This window comes from Dendrobates tinctorius, unplaced genomic scaffold (genome assembly GCF_039654945.1).
Source record: "Dendrobates tinctorius isolate UK_male_01 unplaced genomic scaffold, ASM3965494v1 ptg000120l, whole genome shotgun sequence".
In the NCBI taxonomy this organism is placed as follows: Eukaryota; Metazoa; Chordata; class Amphibia; order Anura; family Dendrobatidae; genus Dendrobates; species Dendrobates tinctorius.
The window spans coordinates 22217361-22233986 of NW_027361788.1; the positions used below are offsets into that span (position 1 = coordinate 22217361).

Here is a 16626-nt window from a genome sequence, read left to right on the forward strand (position 1 = left end):
ATCTACTCACCAAGCCCAATCCACGTGTCCAGGTAAAATGCCACTATTTGTACGCAACCATAAACACATAGGAAAATAAGGTGAAAGAAAACATAGAAAATGCATCTACAAAAGTACAGCACAATAACTAGTCATCATTACTTACCGCACTAACTGAACACCTCACGGCCTCTTGTCCTATTCTTACACCCGCAGCAACTGTACCCAACCCCTGACCTTCCAATTTTGGATGAAATAAACCTTTTACTGAATTTGTAATAAACATTTTTTTCCTATTTTTCAAAGTAAAAATACAATGTTGAGTTTTCTTTAATAAGTTCTGTTGTTTTTGTTAGTTTTCTGGAGGCATTATCTCGAGTCACTGCTGGGATTGTGCAATGTTGCTTTGAGGTTTGCAGCCCATTTGTTACAGATCATGATGGTTTATCAAGTGTTCATGTGACACTTTGTGCTTCTCGAGTCCCAGACTTTCTTGAAGATGCTCCAGGATGCCGTTTATAGTTGCTCTTTACACTTTGCTGATCCTTGATGTTGAAATACGCTTTGTAGCAGAATCCATTACACCATATATTTCTGTACATCCTCATATTGTTCTAACATATGCTTTGTGTCTTCTGGTGCCATTTCTGAGACAGTTCCAGCGACGACTTGTGTGGGACTGTCTAATACAGAGGCTGAACGTGAGGTCTACACAACATGATGAAGGGGCTGCAGTGGTTTATTTATTAAAAGTACATTTTTTCATGCTGTCTAAGAAGCCTGGTTCCATGATCTCCAGAAAACTACTGTAACAAGCTCATTCGGTGTTCGCATGGTAGCTCTAAATGGTGCTACCACAACAGCTACTTTGATCATCAGGTTCCAGGGGAGCAATATCTTGAACCTTTACCCCTGTACAAGAAAGTAAATTTACACAGGGGCCCTTGGGTTGAGTCCTCGGAGTAGCCACTAGCTGGTAGAGCGGGCTGGCAAGAATGGTCAAGTCTCCAGATTAGAACCAGGAGGATAGAGATACAGTAGGAACATAATTATCAGGCTAAAGATTAGAGATGAGCAAATTTTTTCAGATTCGGTTCCGAATACAATCAGAATCTAATATTGATTTTGCAATATTCATCGAACACAGCCAAACGTCATTAGAGTCAATGGGAGGAGAAATTACCGAATATGTTTGTAACAGATCATAAGACATGGCTCGAATATGTCAAAATCAGATTCGGAGCCAAAATCAAAGTCACTCATCTCTACTAAAGATCAGTTAAAACACTTGTAAAGGTAAAAAATAAAAAAGGGAATCAAATGTATTGAGCAGGAGCTAAAAAACAGGAATGAACCTATGCGAGTAAAACTATAACTGGCAACTCCCAGCAGACGTTTTAGTACAGTGTGATGCTCTTCCATTGACCACAGCATGGAAATAATTACTGCAGCTAGACAGGACACATTCACATTGCCAGACTGGGTGTCATTACATGTCCTTTTCACAGTAGTATCTGCAGCTGGACAGGGCATGGACATCCTGGTCATGGCATCTTCTCCAGCACCAGTTACAGATTGGAATATGGTGACACTTGGTGATGGAAGCAGGTGTCCCAGGAACAGGGCCAGGTGTAGATGTGGCAAACACATGTCACATTTTACAAATATTGTATGTTCTTTTTCCTGAGATTTTGCTCAGGGTTTAGTACCAGGACTGATAGTCTCAGGAGAAGTATTGACATAAACATTTCTGATCAAAGGGGTCTAAAAACTGTGACCAACTTGATTACTAGAATTAAGTATCAATGGTGCCAAAAAAATACCATGTCTATATCTGTCTATATCTGCTCTGCTTGACTTTTTCCAGGTGACTGCATGTTGGCCATTTATTATAATAGATGAACCATGCTGCCTCTCAAGAAAGAGGAATAACAAGAGAGGAAGGAGCACAGGACTTTCCTTTTGCCATTGCCACTTCTTTCTACTAGTCAATGAGGGTCACAGCTTTAGGACCGATTAGACAATGGGCACATCCTTCCGATATGTTATCAAGGTCCGTCCTTGAGACCCCTGTAATTGTGTTGGTTACCATGAAATTAATTTTCTGTGTAGTACTGGAGTGGAAAAACAGAGGAGCAAGAAAATATCAGTAGCAGAGGTAATCTTGTAGCTGGGCAAAGGGACACATCAATAATGCACCGAAAACTAGTCCAGGTCAAACTATGAAGTGCAAAGGGTCAAACATTTCAATTATTTTCCAGTGTGGTTGGTATCAGCATCACATCATACAAAGAGACGTGTAAAAAGGGAGTCTTTATCGACTATCCCGAAGGGGAAACTTCAATTTTTTAAAATGTTAATAAAATCACAAGAAAATTATTAAATTAAAGAAATTTTTTTTTTCAAGAAATGAAAAGTGTAATAATAATAATGTGTTTGTTCTTCTTTTAGGGCTAGGTAATTTGCTAAATCTTGAAATGGAGGGTAATGGATTTCATGATGGAAACGTTTCCCCTATGACCTTTAAGCCATTAAAGAAGCTGATATATTTACGCCTTAACCGCAATCACTTCCGCGCTATCCCATCAGGACTTCCGACCACCATTCAGGTACTGAAAGTTACTGTGTAGGGTATAAAGCAAAACTGTGGACTTTTTTCATGTACAATAGTACTTCTTTCCATGCTGTTATGTCTTGAGTATGAGGAGAAGCTAGCTACTTCCTCCTTCACTGAGGTCATCATTGAACTGCATTTCCTAGCTTTTTCCATATCTGAAGTCTAACATGACTTAGTTGATGGGAAATTGAGCTTATCTTAAGATAACTTCTTTATTTATTTCTCCTGAAACCCAGATTGGGGGAAAAGCTTCTCCCTCAATAAGGTCACCACTTGCACTTCCAAGTTGTTTTTGTGTCTCCACTAGAGTTTCATGGAGAGTGACCAGGTAAAAAAATAGGAAATGGATGTTCTCATGTTCAGGAGTAGTTCAGGATTAGTGGGTGTCCTAGTGGTTGGAAACATTTACAGAATATCAAATAAATGGCATACTGTGGAAAGCCCTCTCCTGTTAGATCAGTGATGAATGTGAGATGGGATTTTGTTGGCAGCGGATTATTCAGGATACTTTCCAAGCGTGTGACAACAGAGCTTCTTTATTCAGGAACAATCAGGAACAATATATAAGCTTAATAGATTAGGAATAAATCATTTGTGTGTCTCTATCTGTGCATCATCTACAGCTGGCTGCTTCTTCTCTCATACACAGATACATGAAACAAACAGGAAATACAGCCACATGCGCCTCCTGTGTGAGCCTCTGGGAGGTTTGTTTTTTTGTTCTAATTTTATAAACAGCATACAAATGTAGCAACTAAACAATCATAGACAGGAATGAAGTTATTGCACCAAACATACAGTGGGGGAAAAAAGTATTTTGTCAGCCACCAAATGTGCAAGTTCTCCCACTTAAAAAGATGAGTGAGGTCTGTAATTGACATCATAGGTAGACCACAACTATGAGAGTCAAAATCAGACAGCAAATCCAGAAAATCACCTTGTCTGATTTGGCAAGATTTATTCTGCAAATTATGGTGGAAAATAAGTATTTGGTTACCTAAAAACATGCAAGATTTCTGGCTCTCACAGACCTGTAACTTCTTCTTTAAGAGGCTCCTTTGTCCTCCACTCATTACCTGTAGTAATGGCACCTGTTTGAACTTGTCAACAGTATAAAAGACACCTGTCCACAACCTCAAACAGTCACACTCCAAACTCCACTATGGTGAAGACCAAAGCACTGTCAAAGAACACCAGAAACAAAATTGTAGACCTGCACCAGGCTGGGAAGACTGAATATGCAATAGGTAAACAGCTTGGTGTGATGAAATCAACTGTGGGAGCAATAATAAGAAAATGGAAGACAGACAAGACCACTGATAATCTCCCTCGATCTGGGGCTTCACGCAAGATCTCACTCCGTGGGATCATAATGATCACAAGCACGGTGAGCAAAAATCCCCGAACCACATGGGTAGACCTAGTGAATGACCTGCATAGAGCTGGGACCACCATAACAAAGGCTACCATCAGTAACAAACTATGCCGACAGGGACTCAGATCCTGGAGTGCCAGATGTGTCCCCCTGCTTAAGCCAGTACATGTCCTGTCCTGAAGTTTGCTAGAGAGCATTTGGATTATCCAGAAGAGTATTGGGAGAATGTCATATGGTCTGATGAAACCAAAGTAGAACTGTTTGGGAGAAACAAAACTCGTCGTGTTTGGAGGAGAAAGAATGCTGAGTTGTATCCAAAGAACACCATACCAACAGTGAAGCATGGGGGTGGCAACATCATGCTTTTGGGCTGTTTGTCTGCAAAGGGACCAGGATAACTGATCCGTGTACATGAAAGAATGAATGGGGCCATGTATCATGAGATTTTGAGTGCAAACCTCCTTCCATCTGCAAGGGCATTGAAGATGAAATGTGGATGGGTCTTTCAGCATGATAATGATCCCATGCACACCGCCATGGCAATGAAGCAGTGTCTTCGTAAGAAGCATATGAAGGTCCTGGAGTGGCCTAGCCAGTCTCCAGATCTCAACCTCATGCAAAACCTTTGGAGGGATTTTAAAGTCTGTGTTGCCCAGCAACAGGTCCAAAACATCACTGCTCTAGAGGAGATCTGCATGGAGGAATGGGCCAACATACCATCAACAGTGTGTGCCAACCTTGTGAAGACTTACAGAAAAAGTTTGACTTCTGTCATTGCCAACAAAGGATATATAACAAAATATTGAGATGAACTTTTGTTAATGACCAAATACTTATTTTCCACCATAATTTGCAAAATAAATCTTGGCAAATCAGACAAGGTGATTTTCTGGATTTGTTTTTTCATTTTGACTCTCATAGCTGTGGTCAACCTATGATGTCAATTACAGGCATCTCTCATCTTTTTAAATGGGAGAACTAGCACAATTGGTGGCTGACTAAATACTTTTTCCCCCACTGTATTCCAACACCCCCACTCAACAACTACTTATCCTGTTAGTTCAATTGCTTTTCTGAAGTCCAAAAACTTTGGCTCTTGATAATGGCTTTGTCATAACATTGACTATCATCTTGTCAGACTCACAATAAACAAACTTGAGTACACCACGTTCCACTAAGTCACATAAGGGGTGATGTTTTACATCAATGTGCTTATTCCTTTCACTAATCTTCTCACTGCTGGCAAGTTTAATGCCTCCTTGGTTGTCCTCATAGATAACTGTTGGTTGAGCTAGTGGCTTGCTGAAATCTTCCAAAAGTTGTTTCAACCAAATTACTTCTTGACTTGTATAAGCAGCAGACATATATTCTGCTTCTGTAGAAGATAATGCGACTGACACTTGGTTTCCGCTGGACCAAGAAATTGAATTTTCTCCTAACTTGAAAAAGTAACCACTTGTTGATTTCTGATCACTTGTATTTCTAGCCAATCTGCATCAACATAACCTCTGAGAGTGAGATCTCCTCATGCAGATAGCTTAAGATCCCTTTCAGTTTCTTTAAGATATTGAAGAATTCTCTTAATTGCATTCCAGTCTCTTTGGCGTCGCTTGCTTACATGTCGGCAGGGTTGTGGTTGCTATGTACAGAAGTGCCCCCACTACTTGTCTGTAACGCTCATTGCTGGGTAGCAGATCTTTTTCTCCTTCCAACTTTAAGTAGGACGGATCCACTGGTGCTGACGCAACTTTGGCTTCTGACATTCCAAACTGGTTTAGGATTGCGGAAATTTTAGAACTTTGGTTGAGAAAATTCTCATCTTCCTCTCTCTGGATTTGGATTCCCAAATAATATGTCACATTTCCAAGGTCCTTAGTGTCAAAGTGCTGGTTGAGAATTTCACCTAGCTTTGCAATTTCTTTTTCATATTGATGAGACATGATTACATCGTCTACATATAGGAAAACATACATCCACTCCTTCTCTACATTTTTTGTACTCAAACATGGATCAGCTTGAGATCTTTTAATCCTTCATCTATCAAAGCTTTGTTCATTTTCGAGATCCATGCTCTTGCCAACTGCTTAAAGGGAACCTGTCACACCCCAGGGCGTCTTTCAGTTAAAGAGCCACCTTCAGCAGCACTAAGGCTGTATTCTGTGAAGGTGGCTCTTCCCCAGTAACGTTGAAATAGCGACTTTTATAACTAGCTCCTCATACCTGTAATGTGTCCCATAGGTATGTTGTGTCCCCCTGTATCACATTACAGGTATGAGGAGCTAGTTATAAAAGTCCCAAATCTCCTTTGCAGTTGCACACTTGCATATATACACAATGTGATTATCATCTACACTGAGGAAGATAATGCTTTGTGCTTTCTGAACCTTCTGATCCTTCTCTAGCCAATCATCTGGTAATGGATGAGGCACTTGTTCCTGAGTATATTTCCACGTACGTTCTCTTATGAGCAGCATCTTCACCTTGAATTTCCAGGACTGGTAGTTCTGGTTAATGAGGCTTGGCACTGAGAACTTGTCAGGATTGCTGCTAGTGGACATATTCTCTGTTGCTCTGTTGTTAACCACCTAATAACTATGGTGAATAAGTTTGACTAGAGTGAACATTGAATTAGTCATGTGCCACCTCAGTTCTTTCTCCTGTGTGGTAGACCAAATAGATCAGTGAGCTGGCAACCTTTTGGTCTAGTTAAGTGTGCGTAAGTACTAATGGTTATAGTGGAATCAGTGCTTTGGCCACTTACGATTCTCTGGTTATTTTATGTAGGCATAACTTCCAGGGGGTGTCAGTTGATAAGTGCCTTGGAAAAGCAAGATCTTTGGTTTCGGTGTGCAAGGTAACTACCAGTCTGTATTAGTGTTTTGGCAGTAGAAGACCTTTGGTCAATATTTGGAGACTTAACTACTAGGATGGATTAGCAGATTAGTGCCTTACCATTGGAAGACTTTTGGTCTTGATGAGTAGGGGTAACTACTGGAAAATATCAGTAGATCAGTGTCTTGACAATAAAAAAATCTTTGGACTAGATATGTACGAGTAAATGGATCAGTAGACAAGCGCTTCTGCATGGGAAGACCTTTGGTTGATGTGTGTAGGGATAACTACTAGGGAATATCAGTGGATCAATGTCTTACTAATGGAAGATCTTTTGTATAAAGGGGAAAAAACAGTGGCATCAATGGATCAGTGCCTTGGCAATTGAAGACGTCAGGTCTAAAAACCTCCATATACATTTGATGAAAGATGGCCTATCCTGCTAATTTCTGCATACTATTATTTTTATTATTATTTATTTATATATCACCATTAATTCCATGGTGCTGTACATGAGAAGGGGTTACATAAAAAGTTATAGATATCGTTAACAGTAAACAAATTTACAATGACAGACTGGTACAGAGGGGAGAGGACCCTGTCCTTGCGGACTTACATTGTACGGGTATACCTGGTTAACCAAATGATGTGTATGGGGTCCTCATGACTTTCTCCCGACTGATAACGTCGGGTGAGAGAAGGATTGGGCAGTTGGAGTTTCAACTCCTTTTACTTTTAGAGGAGGTAAGTCGCTGCCCAAAAAGTTTTCCCTGTTGGCCAAGCTGAGCACTCATGTGTTTAAGAGACTTGGTAGAAAACATTTGTCCAACAGCAATCTTCTATGTATGGTCAACTTAAGAGTGTTTGGGTAAAAACTAATTGGTTTCAGTGGATCACTGCCTTGGCCATGGTAGACCTTGGTCTAGGAGTGTAGGGTAACTATTGTACGAGTACTTTTCGGTTCCATTGGTAGGGCTTTGAAATATGTAGCTACCAATGGAATATACCACAGTATTTCATATTGGATTTTACATACAATTGGAAGTATACAGAGGTAAAGTAGGACCCCGTATCTCTCAAAATTGTATCCTTCATAATAAAGTCATACATTTCATCTACAGATTAGTAGATTCCTTTCATTTTACATTAATCAGATCGGGACTATGGTGGATTATCCAGATTATCAGATCTTTTTTCAAATTTTAACTTTGTAGTTTTTATCCAGAATTTTTCACCAACCCCCTAGTAATAGAGCTGCTTTGCTCTTCACCCACAGTTATTCTTGTGTTTTCAGATTTCCTCTGGTTTCTCGCTCTCACACAGGGGGCTCTTTCACAGATTTGCTGTTTGTATAAAGAGCTTGAAGCACCGCAGTATGGAAAGTGCAGGTTGTCGGCTCATTGCTCACCCTAAGCTCAGTCTGAGCAAATGCTCCACCTGGCTGCTCAATGTTTGTTAAGGGCCGTAGCCAGAATGGGGTAAATGACGTGGCTGTTTCCTTCTTTGGAGCTCACTTTTTCTATTCAGGTGGATCATACCAATGGCCAAGATTAGAACTTTTTTTTAAGAGTAATTGAGACTGACTTAGATTATTGTTTGTTAAAGCTCAAGCTGCCAAAATGTCAAATAACAGGGGTGCAAAAATAGGTTTTGAGAATAGGAACTCTGGATTTGTCTGGACAGATGATACATTCACAGAGATATTCTCAGTTAATAATATAATTATAAGGGACCACAGGACATAGATCCAGATGTAAAGCTTAAATCTCCTGGGCCCCAATGCAAAATGTGTAGCTACCATATGCCAGTAATACTACTGGTGTCCAGTCATGTGGTAGAGGGGTCTGCGCCCCTTAGGCATCAGGGTCTTTCTATTTATATATGTGAAATTATAAAATATAAGTTGAAAATGTGTAAATACTAGAGATTAGAGAATATTTTTAAACTCAAATTTGCCAGCTTTGTCAAATTTTTCTACGCTTCAACCAGGCAGCTGGATGTCGGCTTCTGGGCCAAATCCTGACTGATGACTGCCCTTTCTTGTCTAATCAGAGCTTGGAGTTTATCACAATTATTGTGTCTGTTTGTTGCTTGTTGCAGATTGACCACAGATTCTTAATGGGATTGAGATATGGAGAACTTCCTGGCCATAGACCCAAAATGTCAATGTTTTGTTCACCGAGTCACTTGGTTATCAATTTTGCCTTGTGACATGGTCTCCATCATGCTGGAAAAAGCATCATCATCACCACATTTTGTCTGGATGGTTAGGAGAAGTTGCTAATTGAAGTTGTTTAGATCCTATTTTTTTTCATGGCAGTAATCTTACCAAAATTGTGAGTGATCGCCCTCCATGAATGAGAAGTCACCACACATGAAGGGGCTCAGGATGCTTTACTGTTGGCAGACATGGGACTCATGGTAGCGCTCGCCTTTTCTTCTCGAGATGATCATTCTTCCAGATGTCCCAAACAGTCTGCAGAGGCTTCGTCAGAAAAAATACCTTTACCACAGTTCTCTTCAGACCAATATCTGTACTTCCTGCAAAGTTATTTTCTTTGATCAAGCCCCTTCAGACTGTTTCCATCTCATACGTATCTTTCTATTCAATATCTATCTGTCTGTCACAAGACTGTAGATTGATATCCCGGGGCTAGGGATCCTTCCCTATTACTAAAGCTAGGGGCGCTCTAGCTATGCCTACTCCCCAGATTACTTCTGATGGTGAAGATGCAGGGCCACATGTCTTGCTGATCTCCTAAATAAGCCCATATCTGTCCTCTCACTCACCCAGTGAAGTGGGGAGTAGTAGTGTATAAGAATACACAAACCAAACTAGCAAGGGAAGACTTACAGGGATAAATGAAAATATCAATCTTACAAATATGCACTTACAGACAACAGAAGGAAACACCAGGAAGTAAAGGGAGGATAAACCAAATATGAGAGGATGAGGATATGCACACAGATAAATCAAGCATCAGTCTTCTGAAAAACACTCCATACACCTCCTCAAACAACCAACACCTTCAAATTCAGAAACAGGCAGTAAAAAACTAACACTGGAAATGCCTGATTGCCAGAGGCAAGTGTATATATCAGAGGGGAGTGTGTTGTGAATTCTCTCTCTGGCTTCCCTCTGGTGATTACTGAAGATACTGGAGCTGGTCAGATTGAGAGTTCTCTTTCTGGGCTCCCTCTGATGGTTACTGGAGGTTGTGGAGCTGATCTGATTGACAGAGGCTTGCCACCTGATAATGAGGAAGACGATTGTAGATCTGGGGTTTCTGATTGGGATTTAAGACAGCTGACTCCCTCTATCCCTGCTGGTGATTTTTTTTCCTGTGCCTCCTGAGATCTGATGTCTCCTGCTCTTTCCCTGCATGTTCAGCTAAGTGGTTCATTTGTTATTATGTTTGCATTTGATCTGGTTTTGTTTATCTCTGCTTTGTGCAGGTCAGCTAGCTCCTGCTGGGGCTGTGCTGAATCACCGCCCATATGTTACTGCATGTGCCAGTTTGTTTTGTCCCCTTTTATATTAGCCTCTTTTTGTTTTGCTTTCAGAATATACCAGAGTGCTGATATAGTGGGAGGCGAAGTCGTGTGACTTCAGTGTTTTTTGCATCAGACGTGTTGAACTTTTGCAGGGTTTTTTGCGCGATTACAGACAGTGTCTTTCCTTTTCTGTCCTGTCTAGTCAGTGTGGGCCCAATTGTTTGCTCAGTCTATTTTTCTGCCTGCGTTTGTGTTTTCATCTTGTCTCACCAACAATATATGTTTGGGGTCTATCTATTCCTTTGGGGTCTGCTCCGGGGCAGTTTAGATTTCACCTTTCTTGCTTTAGGCTTAGTTAACTCTCCGGCTGTGCTGAGGCATCTACGATCATCGTAGGTACGCTCCACGGCTACTGCTAGTTGTGTGGACAGGATCAGGGGTCTGCATCCGCTTAGTTACCAACCTCTCTGGTTTTCTGTGGCTTAGCCTGGGCCTGCTATCCTCCTCGGTGACCCATTCATAACAGGAGTGGTTAATACTCAACAGCTGTGACCATCCATAAAGAAAAGCCTCCAGCAGCTCTCAGCAGAACAGATTTACCCATGCACTGCTAGTAGAAACCTGCACTGTTTAATATGATGGTGAAGTGCTTATAATCAGTGCAGGAGTATGAGAAATCAGACACTGTGGTCTTCTGGCCCTTCTCTGTCGTGGTAAACCAGTAATACTATCTATCTACCTATCTATTCCACCATCTAGCTATCTTTTTGAGCAATCTTTTCCTATACTTGAGCATTTAAATGTTAATTGAATCCCACCTTGTGCCCATTTCCCAGTGCAGGTTTACTCTGCCGTCCAGTACATTTAGACGCTTAGGCCATTGTATTTGCCACCCACCACATCATAAGCGACATGACCTTTAATAAATGATACCTATAGCAAGTACATATTCATAGTCTTGAGAAATGTGGGAATGTCACTCACATGCCGGTAATAAACATAATCATTATGACTTCCCCTGCAATAATGGCTGCGTGTAGGATCGCGCTCAGTGACTCATTTCTTGTCTTTATCCTTTAAGTACTTGTAATTTCTTATTCTGTACTGAAAAAAGGGCTGAGGAGCCCACAACATGTCTCTGGAATGATGATTGACAGTGAATTGATGGTGGGATGTTAGTGGGATTGTCCACATTTGTTATTATATGGTGCTATATTTAAAAGCCTTAAAGGGCAGATCCACCAATTTTAACTTTGATGTTTTTTAATATTCTTAATGGAGGTCGGCGTCTTGTTTTTTTCATGTAGAAATTCTAAATACCCTGCACAAACACTGATTTAAAAGAGAATATTCAGCTGCCTTCAGCTACCACCAGGGGGAGCAATGGAGTCCACTCGCTATTAATATAGTGTACAGTAGACTCACAAGCTCTCCCTAGTGGCGACTGCAGGCAGTGAAGAATATTACATTTCAAATCTATGTTTATGCAGGGGAATTGGAGCTCTGTATCAGAAAATCAGATCTCTAAATGTGCAGTATATAAATAATATCTGGTGACAATAGACATAACTTTTGCACCGCATATCTAGGTGAAAGTGAAGTTTGACTTTGCCAGATTAAGTTTATGAAAAACATACTAAAAGTGGCATGTCCTAGAAGTTTGGTGACACCCATAACAAACATTGTGTGACAGCACATTCTTAAAGTGTAGCTGTCTTTTTAATTTTTATTTAATAAATCAATAATAGACATGGAAATAGGAAACTTTGTAATATATCTTAGCTGAGAAATCTGCTCCTTTCTCCTCCAAGACTGATTTTTCATTTTCAGTTCAGGGTTAAAATCCATATTCAGTGAATACAGACGTTCCTGTTGCTGAGATAGGAGATGACAGTTAGTGCTTTAAAAATTCTAATGAGGGGGAGGAGCTAGTGGAACACAGGGACATTCTGCTGCAAGTTCTCCTGAAATGACAGTTACAGTTCTCCATGAAACCTTACGAGCACCAACTGTCATCTCCTCTCTCAGTAATGGGAACATCTGTATTAGATGGAAACAGGTTTTACCTCTGAACTGAGAATTTTGACAATGAATTATCAGACCAGGACGGCAAAGAAGCAAATTTCTCTCATAACATATATTACAAAGTTTCATATTTTCTTGTGTACTATTGATTTTAGGGGGAAAAAATGTGGACTTCACTTTAGGGGTTTATCATCATTGCAAATTATAAACTAGTCAAAGGGATAACTTAATCGAGTGGGTGTATGACTACTGGGACCCCCAACTATTACAATAAGGGATGGGCGATGTCTATGTGACTGCCAGAGATAGCCAAGTACAGTGCTTTGCTTTCTCCATTTCCATAGACAATGAATGGAGTGGGGATAAACATGAGTGGTGAGTGCTTTATTCCCAGAGGGCACTTCAAAGCCCTGTTTTTGTGAATGATGGAGTCTCCACTGTCAGAGCCCCAGTGATAAGCAAGTTGCGCTTTCTTACATTAGCCGGCCTGATGCGATGTTATCATAGCGGCATGATACTCATGTGACCTCTTACCAGGCTGACTAATGCAAATAAGATCCGATGATGTCGGGAGGCGAGAGGAGGTCCTCAGGGCTCCAGTCCAGCAACCACAGATTAGCGACTTAGCCAGTGGACTGGGTTCTAGTCCTGCCAATCGATTCACAACATCTCCAACTTTTAATGTTCATCACCTTATCTGTGGCTAGATCATCTTTAAGAATGTGCATTCCCACCGATCAGCAGATTGAAGTGTGCCGGTGGTCAGACTACATCTATTTGTCACTGAGGCACAGCTTTGAACTTTGAGTAATGGCCATGTGCCTAGTAGTTGCAGGACCAGGCACGGGCAGTTAAGTGGCCAAAGGGATCACCAGTGTGCCACCATGGCTCCTACAATTAGCTGATGGGTGGGGGTGGCAAGAGGCAGACCCTACAGATCTGTCATCGGTGATCGAGCCTAAAGGCCCTTTTACATTTAGCGATGCACCAGCGATCCGACCCGGTCAGGATCGCTGGTGCATCGCTAAATGATTGCTAGTGAGCTTTCACACAGGCAGACCTCACAGCGATGCAGCAGCGACACAGCGCACGATACTCTCCTTTCACACACAGCGATCCTTACGTCCTCCCGCCCGCCTCCATGTGACGCTCGTCTCACACAGCAGGAAGCCCAGCAGGAAGCTGACGACGAGAAATGGAGCCGCCCGATCTCGCGCGATCAGCGATGGACAGCGGGGGAGCCGGTCGGAGGTAAGTATCACACATAGCGATATCGCTATAACGTCACAAAATCAGTGACGTTTTAGCGATATTGCTAGCGATATCGCTATGTGTAAAACCCCCTTTAGGTCAAATATTAGAGTCTTGGAAAGCCCCTTTTAAAGACTAATTGGGCAACAAAATGGTTGGCGCACCAGGAACCAAACCATAATAGTCCTTTCTTTTCCTGTTCAGCTCTTTGTGTTCCCTCCATAAATAATGTAAAGATTCACAACTAAACCCCCCCATATATTTTAGATAGCTGCTGGACTGTACAATCGGTCAACAGCGATCTTTCCATTAGACACAAGCGCTGGTTTGGCCGAGCTCTCCTGTGTTCTCTATGAGAGAGTTGCCGAAAGAATCCTCTGCTGAAGGCTTACCTCTCCGGGAGGAAAAGGATCAGAAGTTCAAAATCGGACATTCCAGATCCTTACCTTCCCCAACGGCATCTGTCAGGAGCCCCCATCAATAACGGTGGGTTCGGCCAATGTTCCTTTTCTGTGTATGGGGACTTAAGAATTGTGGCGCCCCTGAGGCTCAGTCGCCACAGAGGTACTGCACCTTCTCCTAAGGTGTAGTGCCCCACCAACTAGGTAAGTTGGGAACTCCTTTCCACACTCCAACACTCGCATCCCACACGACAGGGTAGTTCAGCACAAAAACATTGAGGTCTCTCTCTCCTCCTAGACATTAGGAGTGTCTTGGTGGTTTCCTGCTTGGAACACTGGATGTGCTGGGAGGTGGGTGGAGTTGAGATCCACATAAAAGATGGGGAAGGTTTAGAATTACAGATCAGATCAGTCTGAGAGATCAGTCGGGAGGTGAGTCTGACGGGAGGTCAGGCGAGAGAAGGACAGTCAGTCAGGAGAGTCTGAGGACGGGTCAGAGGAGGAGTGCTGCAGCTGCCTCAGTGATCTGAGCCAGCTGGCACGGGAAAGGAACAGAAGGAGAAAGACGTAGAACTGCAACCTAAGTGTTATGAATGAGTCACCAAAGGAGGAAAAAAACAAAAATACAAGCTATGTCCAGAAAACCGGAGAGGTTGGTAGCTATCGGATTGCAGACCCCTGATCCTATCCACAACAACTAACAGTAGCCGTGGGGGGTTCCTACGATGCCCTAGACCCCTCGATCACAGCCGGAGAACTAAATAGGCCTAAAGAAAGAAAGGGGAAATCTAAATTGCCCCAGAGCAGACCCCAAAGCAATAGGCAGCCCCCAACATATAATGACGGTGAAGCAAGATGAAAACACTAACACAGATAGAAAGATAGGTTGAGCAAACGATGGGGCCCAAGCTAACTAAAAAGGACAGGATAGAAAAGCTGCTGTCTGCAATCCGTAAAAAACCCTACCAAAAAATGTCCCAACCGTCTGATAGGAAAAACAGGCCCTGAAGTCGCTAAGACTTCAAAATGACTATATCAGCACTCAGGTAACAGTGGTACTGTTGTGAGTTCATTTTCCCCTTCACTGTCGATGTCTGATGAACTCCCTCTTCTGGTGAAGGAAGGTAGTGAGGCTGATTACCAAACACCTGATCTGGTAGATGATGACTGGGTAACAGGAAATTCTGACTGGATATAAGGCAGCTGACGCCCTTCTGAGTCGCTGGTGATTTCTCTGCTGGATTCTTGGAGACCAGTCTGATTCCTGCTTCCCAAAGATAAGTTTTTGCTCTGCTATTGAACTTATTAGTTTTGTTTTGTTTACCTTGTTTTTTGGAGTTCAGCCATCCCCGGTCGAGGGTGTGCTGAGTTCCATTTTTGTCTCTGATCAGTTTGTCTCTTTGCTCTGTCTTCAGAATTTACCTGAGTGCTGATATAGTCATTTTGAAGTCTTAGCGACTTCAGGGCCTGTTTTTCCTGTCAGACGGTTGGGACATTTTTTGGTAGGGTTTTTTTCTGTTATGAATGAGTCACCGAAGGAGAAAAAAAACAAAAATACAAGCTAAGTCCAGAAAACCGGAGAGGTTGGTAGCTATCGGATTGCAGACCCCTGATCCTATCCCCAACAACTAACAGTAGCTGTGGGGGGTTCCTACGATGCCCTAGACCCCTCGATCACAGCCGGAGAACTAAATAGGCCTAAAGAAAGAAAGGGGAAATCTAAACTGCCCCAGAGCAGACCCCAAAACAATAGGCAGCCCCCAACATATAATGACGTTGAAGCAAGATGAAAACACTAACACAGATAGAAAGATAGAATGAGCAAACGATGGGGCCCAAGCTAACTAAAAAGGACAGGATAGAAAAGCTGCTGTCTTCAATCTGTAAAAAACCATACCAAAAAATGCGTAACAGTGCGGAACGAAGAAGTAGGAGAATCAGAGAGGAGACGTGGGTTGGAAGAGGAACCCTGCCTATAGGTTCTCAGTGCAAGGCCGGGGCCCGGTCCCCGAGGTTGTATGGACACTTATGGTTCTGCAGCAGACACCGGTGGAGTAGTTGGCTGTAAATGCACTACTCCCATCTAAGACTTGGGGCACAACAGCAACTGAATAGAGATCCAGGACTCCGGAGAAGGGAGTCCCCGAGAGAGGCTACAGCTGTCTGCCATACGAGTAGAGTTATTAGGAACATCTGACAGGAGGAACTCCAGAGTACCACGGTACTGGAGCTCTTCACACCTTAAGGCGCAATAGAGGAGTCTGTCGGCTGCCTTATATCCAGTCAGAATTTCCTGTTACCCAGTCATCAACTACCAGATCAGGTGTTTGGTAACCAGCCTCACTACCTTCCTTCACCAGAAGAGGGAGTTCATCAGACATCGACGGTGAAGGGGAAAATGAACTCACAACAGTGCCTCCCCCTTGAGGAGGGGTCACCGAACCCTCATCCACGCCACCAGGGAGATCAGGATGGGCCCGATGAAAGGCACGAACCAATCTTTCGGCATGAATATCGGATGCAGGGACCCAAGAATTATCCTCCTGGCCATAACCCTTCCATTTAACCAAATACTGGAGTCTCTGTCTAGCCAGGCGAGAATCCAGTATCTTCTCAACCTCATATTCCACATTACCTTCAACCAATACCGG

General features: G+C 42.4%; 1 protein-coding gene across 1 annotated transcript in view; it reads left to right on the forward strand.

The window, feature by feature from the left end:
- Nucleotides 1–16626, forward strand: part of LOC141101668 (extracellular matrix protein 2-like) — a 194337-nt gene that overhangs the window by 124466 nt on the left and 53245 nt on the right. The window contains exon 7 of the mRNA XM_073590903.1: nucleotides 2431–2588. Within this exon, the coding sequence (XP_073447004.1) occupies nucleotides 2431–2588 (158 nt within the window). The remainder of the gene's footprint in view (nucleotides 1–2430; nucleotides 2589–16626) is intronic.